The sequence below is a fragment of the Eptesicus fuscus genome, chromosome 21, assembly GCF_027574615.1.
Source record: "Eptesicus fuscus isolate TK198812 chromosome 21, DD_ASM_mEF_20220401, whole genome shotgun sequence".
Classification (NCBI taxonomy): Eukaryota; Metazoa; Chordata; class Mammalia; order Chiroptera; family Vespertilionidae; genus Eptesicus; species Eptesicus fuscus.
Genome location: NC_072493.1, coordinates 42,429,397 through 42,437,422, shown reverse-complemented (window position 1 = coordinate 42,437,422; position 8,026 = coordinate 42,429,397). Strand labels below are relative to the sequence as shown.

General features: G+C 56.1%; 1 protein-coding gene across 1 annotated transcript; it reads right to left on the bottom strand.

Annotated features, from left to right (window-relative positions):
* Nucleotides 1-1,100: 1,100 nt before the first annotated feature.
* On the bottom strand, nucleotides 1,101-5,101 carry EMP3 (epithelial membrane protein 3). Its single transcript, XM_008154411.3, has 5 exons — nucleotides 4,760-5,101; nucleotides 3,779-3,871; nucleotides 3,419-3,521; nucleotides 2,132-2,272; nucleotides 1,101-1,358 (listed from the first exon to the last, which is right to left on the bottom strand). The coding sequence occupies exons 2-5, from the start codon at nucleotides 3,854-3,856 to the stop codon at nucleotides 1,189-1,191; spliced, it is 492 nt and encodes a 163-aa protein (XP_008152633.1). The 5' UTR covers nucleotides 3,857-3,871; nucleotides 4,760-5,101; the 3' UTR covers nucleotides 1,101-1,188.
* Between the last annotated feature and the right edge of the window lie 2,925 nt (nucleotides 5,102-8,026).

Sequence of the window (8,026 nt, the reverse complement as noted above, 5' to 3'; positions counted from 1 at the left end):
CCCTCCCCGCCCCCCCCCCCCCCCCCCAGCTGTAAACAACGAAATGTGGTTTCGGCTGAGGAGGGAGTCAGCCAATCACAGCTGCTAACCCTACTGACCACCTGGTGCGGTCGTTAGGCTGTGCCCTCCCGAGGCTATCGATCATTGTCTTCTTAGCCTGCTCTGGGCAAAACGCCCATCCTGCTCACCAAGGCGGAGCCGCAGCCGCAGCCAATGAGAGCCGCACTGACAGTGACGGCTTCTGGGCGCGCTCAGTTTGGGGGCAGCCCGTTGTCGCTGCACGGCAACAATCAGAATTCCTGAAAGAAACCCGATCTTTCTATCACTCGCACTGCTTATGTGGTAGGCCACCGGGTCCACTGCGGATCAGCTCGCCCAGGCTGAGGGGTGGGAGCCGTGTGTCAGCAGGAGCGGTGGGCCAGGAGGAACCGATTCCGTTCAGGCCCAGCAACCTCAGGTGCCTTGCCTGCCCTGTCCTCCCCTTTCTACAGAAACTACCTCGCTCGGACCCTCCCTCCACCGGTGGCCTGTGCGATATTTATTGGTCTATCAATTTCCCTCTCCCAAAGGAATAAATCTTGTCTACTATCTGGATGAGTGGGTGGTTTGTAGGGGTGCCATCTAATTTTTACTAAGGTGTCCGGGCTAGAGGCGGCATTTGGGGATGAGGGGGAAGAGGAGGCGTTGGGTTGTAATGAGGAAAGACTGCGTTCTAAGAGGGAAATGGAAACGTGTCTTCCCAGAGGAAGGCCAGAGAGAGACCAGCCATCTAGAACAACACACAGGCCCTGCCCGGTTGAGTGAGAGAGCCCCTTGCACACGGAAGCGGGGACTGGAGACCCAGACTCCTGTTCTTCCCCGGAAACCAGTGTCTGAAGGCTCCACTCGAGAGGAATCCTGAAACGAGATGGAAGGGCCCGTGGCCTTGGGACCTCGGGCTCCTGTGTCCGAGTTTAGAGGGACCTGGGGGCCTGGAGCTGGGCATTCTGAAGGCGGCACTGCTGGGGCTGGGCTGTCCCAGGGTCCGGAGAGAGCAGACATCAGCAGCCCGTGTCCCTGGAGGAGGAAGGAAGGACAGACGGAAGGAAGGAGCAAAGGCAGGTGGTTAAACGGTTTATTTTCTGGAGGCGGGTGAGGCGAAGGGGCCGGGAGTGGGCAGAGCCATAAGGGCAAGGCGACGCGCAGCGCTCACTCCCGCTTCCGAAGGTGGATGTAGATGATGCCACTGGCCAGGGCGAGGGGGAAGGCCACCCAGGCCAGGATGAAGCAGTAACCGAAGCTGCCCCCTTGCGGGTACTTCGCCAGGATCTCTTCCACATGAATGGCATAGATCAGGGCCCCGGTGAACACTGTCAGGCCTGCGGGGAGACAGGAACCAAGAAGACTGCATATCCCAGCAACCCATGGAGGGCAAGTGGGCAGCACCGCTGCCTGCTGGGAGTTGTGGTTTGCTCCCCCCAGCTCTGCGTAACCAGGCTACTGCAGACTGGCCTTGGGCACTTCAATCTCTGGGTCCCCTATCCATAAAAATGGGTCGATAATAGCTACTCATCCACCCATTCAAGGACTATTTTTGAGGGTCTACTAGCCAAGCGCACAGAGTGCATTAATAAAACAAGAGGGGCTTTGCAGGAACATAGGAAGACAATGTCCCCCATACTGCGGGCTATGATTAACTTAGCCCTTTGCACTTGAAGTAAAAAAACATGGAAAAGTACATAAAACTCCCTGAAGTGTCGGATACACAGTAGGTCCACCAGAAACAGCAGCTGGCGGCCATTATAATGACAAGACCGCTCTGATGACTCAGAGTTCTGGGGTATTCATTAGCCACCTATTCCCGATTGGGCCCACCTCCATCTCTGGGATTTCAGTCATTTTCCCAGCACCTTCCTCAGCCCTGGCTCCTTGAAGCCCCAAGTGCCAGCTCCCCCATGACTCAGCGACACAAACCACCAGGGAGTCCCTGAAGACTGTCAGTCCCTGGGGGCAGAGGGGTGCCACGGAGGCGCCTCCCTCGGACCTAGGGCTGTTGAGAATTGTTTCCTTGTACCAGCTGTCCATTCTCAGGGTCCCCAGCATCCTGGCTGGCCCCGTCCCTTCCCTTCGGCTCCCAGGGAACAGTGCTTACTGGTGCACAGCTGGCAGAAGCCAGTGGCATAGAAGAGCCCCCCTCGCCGCATGGTGTAGAGCTGGAACATGAAGAGGATGAAGGACAGGCAGCAGAGGATGAGGGAGAGCACCATGAGGACCTGTACCGCCTTCAGCCAGCCTGCAGTGAGGAGGAGACGGGGTGGGAGTCACGGAGGCCCAGGTCCAGCTCCACCTGCTTGCTCATCATCTCCAACAACCCCCTCCCCTCCTCCCCCCAACTTAGAGCCTAGATACAGGTTTGGGTACATAGGAATATCACACTAACAGCTTCCATTCCTATAGCTTTGCTAAATCCCCCGATCAGTTTCAGAAGCTGCTCTGCAGAGACTTTAGGATTTTCTACAGAAACTCGTCCACTGGGAACAGAAACATGTGTACTTCCATCTTTTTGCCGTTTATTTCTTTTTCTTGCCTTGTCACATTGGCTACCTCCAGTACAACCCTGGGCCTCAGTCAAGAGAACAGAAGTTCTTGCTTCACTCTTGGGGGAAACTCATTTCATCTTTTACCTTCTTCTGACTTAGAGATTTCCACAGATGCAACGCGCCCCTCTTTAGAACACATGTGCATCTGCCGCCACTGCGCCCTGGGTTAGAGCCTCTGGGAAGGATTCGGCCCCGCCTCTTTAAAAACTCAGCGTGGTTCCAGCCCCGCCCTCTTGTAACTTGGACACATTGGTCCCGGCCATCCATTCAGAACACCAGTCCCATGTCCTTAGAACTTTGGAAACATAATCCTGCCTTTTCGGAGTCTTGGGAACACCCTCCCAATTTCTCAAACTGGTAGCGTGTGCCCCCCACTCTTTCTGAATCATAAGGGAGGGGGGCTTTTAGCGTATCCTCTTTATTTATTTTTATTTTTTAATATTTTTTTTATTGATTTCAGAGAGGAAAGGAGAGGGAGAGATAGAAACATCAATGATGAGAGAATCATTGATTGGCTGCCTCCTGCACACCCCGCACTGGGGATCAAGCCCACAACCTGGGCATGTGCCCTTGACTGGAATCAAACCCGGGACCCTTCAGTCCGCAGGCCGACACTCCATCCACTGAGCCAAACCAGCCAGGGGGAGCGTATCCTCTTTAGAACATGAGCACACTGCTCCCTACCATAGCGACAGGTGGCTCCTACATGGGCCCCACTCACTCAGCATTGGGAGCCAGACCTGCCCACGCAAACCTGGGTGGGTTTGAGACTTGGTCCCCGGGGGGAGCGACTTGGGGTTACCCTTCCCCTTTGCAGACCAGTCCCCCATACCCCTCACCATTCTCGCTGACATCAGTGCAGGCCCACGTTTTGTTGACACTGTTCCATATGCAGTCATGCCAGAGATTCAGGGAATCCTTCCCGGGGAGGGTCCACCAGGACTGGGATGGGCAGAGAAACAAGGGCAGGAAGAGGAACGTGGGAGAGGTCAGGGGGTCTGTGGGAAGGCTTAGAGAAAGGGTGTGGTGCCGAGAAGGGGCTGCACTGGGGCAAAACATGGGTGTAGTAGGAAAGGGGAAGGGGTTAGGGGAAGGGGGAGGGGGGAGGCATCAGAGGCAGAAGCGAGGGGAAGGGGGCGGGTGCCCTTAGAGGAGGGGTGTGGCGGACGTCTGCGGGCGGCTGCTCCGAGCAGGCTTACCTTGTCCAAAGTGGCCACGAAAAGCAGGATGAGGATGAGGATGTGAAGGGCAGAGACCACCAGCAGGAGGAGCGACATGGCTGCGGTGGAAGCCTGGGGAAGGGGACGTCAGGAGATGGTCGTTTCAGGAGGTTGGCCCGGGGTGGGGGGGATGAGATGCCCAAATCCTCGTGGAGAGAGGGGCTGGTTCCAGACCCCGGGGTGTGAGGGAAGAGGAGGCTGGGAGCCCGGAATCCCGGATTCCCCAGGGGCTGGAGAGGGCCAGGGATAGACCCCGGAGTCCAGGAATGATCGGAACTAGCAATGCGCTTCCCTCCGTGTCCCCAGAGCCCCGTCCTGGGTCAGGCTATGAACATTCAAGTTGCAACCCCTCCAGACTCCTCAGAAGCTGTGGGCTGCCCCCAGAGACAGGCATCCTGGACTCACCCCACCCCTCTCCTGGGGCGGGGGAGGAGGGGTTCCGGGTGAATCATCGGTGACTCATCCCACCCTCCAGCCTCCAAGAACCAGGGAAACCCCAGCCCCTGGCTGTGCCCACGAGGGCTCCACCCCACCCTGCTGCCAGACGGATGCCTGCTGGGCACCCTGTTGGTAAAATGGACAGGACCCGTGTTTGGGGAGAGAGGCGTGAGAAGGAGGAACCAGCCTCCCACCACCGTTCAGTGTCCAGAAAGGGGAGGGGGCCTGGAGGTTGCCCAGACTTGGGGTGTTCTCATGCAAAGTCCCTCTCTCGGGGTCCCCAGGAGAGAGTGGACATCCGTGGGGGAAAAATTGCAGGACATTATCAGGTGGAGGGCTCTGCTGGGAACTCCCCCGCACCCCAAACCTGGCTGGGCCCCACCCCTTCCTGAATCTGCACCCCAAGGGCTAAGTGATCACTTTCTGAAGCTAAAAGTATTTCCACGGGGGTGTCCTTCCCAAACGGCAGCGCTCCCGAGTAAATAAAGAAATCCCGGTCCAGATAACGGACTGGAAACTTACCCCGAGCGGCGGAAAAAGTCAGAGCTGGAGTCTGTCCCTCGCTTGGGCCTCGGTGCCCCGCCCTTCGCCTCCCTCCTTCCACCCTCTCGGGCCCCCGCCTCCCTCGCCGCCTTCCTCCCTCCCTCGCTCTCCCCTCTGGCTCTCTCCGTCCTTCTCCCCTCCAACCCTAGAACCCTTTCTCTCTTTCTTTCTTTCTCCCTCTCCCTCTTTCTCTCCTGTCCTCACTTGCCTATACCTTTTCCTCCTCTCTCTCCTCACTCTCCTGGTTTCTCTTCCTCTGCTCCTCTCAATATATACTGGCCCTTTTATACCCACCCTCACCGCACCCAGCTGAGGTCTGCAGCCAGAGGGAGGGCGCAGGCACTCTGGTTCTTCATTCTCTGAGCCCGCCCACTGCCCCCACATGCGGATCGTTTGGGGCTCCCTCCCAGGGTTGAGATGAGAAGTCCTTGGAGGGAGGGGAGAGGAGCAGGGGCCCTGGGGTGGGGCAGCAAGATTCTCAGGCCTCCGCTCTGGGTCTTGTCCTGGGAGCTGGGAGCTGGGAGCTGGGAGCTGGGACCGGATGTCTGCTTTCCTGGCTGGGCCTTAGGACTGGACATTCAGAGGGGTGGCAGTCTGAGGGAGGAGCCCAGATTCCTGCAGTGCGGAGGGGGCTGAGGGCCGGTGGACTTGGCGCCATGGCTGCGGTCAGGGGATGGGAAATGTGGAAGTGGGAAATGTGGAAGGGAGAAGGGAGTGGAAGTTAAGACCATCATTTCCTGCCTGGGGGACCTTGACCAATGACGTCCACTCTCTGAGAATCTGTGGGTGTAGGAATTCTAATAATACTGACAATCTACTAATACTGATAATAGTAAGTCCCATACGTATTCTAAGCGAATAAGTGGTCGGCAAACTCATTAGTCAACAGAGCCAAATATCAACAGGACAACGATTGGAATTTCTTTGGAGAGCCAAATTTTTTAAACTTAAACTTCTTCTAGTGCCACTTCTTCAAAATAGACTCGCCCAGGCCGTGGTATTTTGTGGAAGAGCCACACTCAAGGGGCCAAAGAGCCGCATGTGGCTCTCGAGCCGCAGTTTGCCGACCACTGGAATAAGGTAATACCAGTACATTAACACACCTAACACGTTCGTTCCTTTCTCCATCAAACATTTATTGAATATCTATTATGATCCAGGAGTTAATGAAAAAAAAAAAAAAAAAACCACACAGATATGAGCCGACGATTACTGTGGAGCTTACCGTCCTAGCGGAGGGAGACAGACAATAAAGAGAAAACATCAGTACACAAGAGACATTTCAGACCGTGATGAAGACTTTGAAGGAAACAAAACAGAGTGATGGAGACAATGACAGCGTGAGGGGAACCTACTTTAAACAGGGTGACCAGGCCAGGCCTCTCCAAGGAGGTGACATCTGAGCTGAGCCCCGAAGACAGGAGCCATTTGAAGGCTGGGCGGAGAGCGAGCGCAGAGGCTCTTGAGAACAAGCTCAGGTTGTTTGGGGAGCAGACAGAAGGGCCAGTGTGTCTGGAATATAGGGAACTGGAGGGAGGGCAGGGAGGGAATCAAAGAGGGCCCTTGAAGACTAGGGGAGGAGTCTGGATTTTTATTCTAAGTGCAATGAGAAGTCACCGGAAGGTTTTAAACAGAAGTGCGGTTCCAGCGATTTAATGTGAACTATTATTGCTGTTTCTTGGATTATTGAATTTGGGTGGGTGGGATGGTTTCTATGTACCTGGGTCTCTTAGAAGAGTTGGGTGATGGTGAAAGAGTGAGGGACAGGGGCTCTGATATGAAACAGAGTTGGAAAACGGAAATTTAGGGTCCCTGCATCGGAAGGAAACTGGATGATAGCACGTCTGGGTATCTGATGGGGCCAGAGCTGGGGGAGGGAGCGAGATTGGTCATGTGGGCTCCCTGAGGGCAGTTTAGTGATTGGGTGGGTACTTGGGGAGACTTGGAAGCTGGGGTGCCAGTACGGCATAGACCCTAGAAACACACTGGCTGGCTTCAAATCCAAGATGCTTTACTCACTAGCTGTAATTTTGGGCGAGTTACTAATAACCTCTCGCTGCCTCAGTTTTTCTGTCTGTCAAATGGGGATAATAGTGAGTGCTCCATAGGGTAGTTTTTAGAGTAGTGCCTGGCACATCATAAGCACTGTTGTATGTGTTAGTTATACCAGGTATTGGGGCCCTGAGTGGATTCAGTACTGGGGGACCCTAGATCAAGGTCTTGAGAATCTGGGAAAGGGGCAAATTATTGGGTCCCAAGACTAAAACGTTGGAGTACAAAATGAGGGTCCCCGGTGTTAGGGAATAGGTAGGTAGTCTTAAATCTGTCTTTCAGAAGGAGAGAAACTGGGGGTCTGAACTCAGAATCTCAAGCAAGTTAGAAAGCCTGGGTCACTAAGGGAAAAATTGGGGGCTAGAGGGTCACATGCAAAGGGGGCCAAGGGGCTGGACCAGGTCTGGGGAGGAGTCTAGGAACCAGGAGTTAGGGAGATGGAAATTTGAGCGGGGGAGGTGGAGACAGGGGGGTAGGGCTCTGAATCAAGTTCCCTGAATGGTATCAGCACCGTACTTGGTTTCCAGGGGTTGTTCAGGGGGTCCCCCACGTTAGGGCCCTGTGCAAGGGGAAGAGACTGAGGATCTGAGAGCAGTGGAGGGATCTCCCCTTCCTGGGCCTCCAACGCTGCGAGCTGAGCTGAGTGCCCGCGAGCCGCTTCCTCCCACAGGAAACCGCAGGCTTCAGGCACACCCAGCTCGCAGGCAGCTTCGCCCACTGCCCGCCCGCTCGGGGGAGGCCCACGTGGGTAGCAGCAGTCCGCGGAGGGGGCGTGTCCCACGAGGGGCGTGGTCGGAGAGCGGGGGCTGGCGTGGCGTGCGAGAGGCCACGCCCATTTCCGTCTCTCAGTGGGCGGACTCTGGGCCGCAAAGGGTTTTTGGCGGCTTCTCTGGAGGCTCTTGGCCGCGCATGCGTGGTGAGCCTCTGCGAGGACCTGAGGTAGAGAGCGTTCCTGTCCTTCACCTCCTGGCGTCGGCCCCGCCTCCCTGCTTATGAATCCTCAGGATAACGTGGTCTTAGCTTAAGACACGCTTCTCTCGGGCTGGTGCAGAGCCTTCCAGACGTTTCCCTCGCAGGCCTGCCATCGCAGGCTCTTTCAGCTCCTGCCTCCCACTCCCGGGTACACACACCCCGCTTCTCAGGCCCGTGCACGCAGGTTGGCCACTCCGACCACCCACAGGTCCAGCCAGAGCG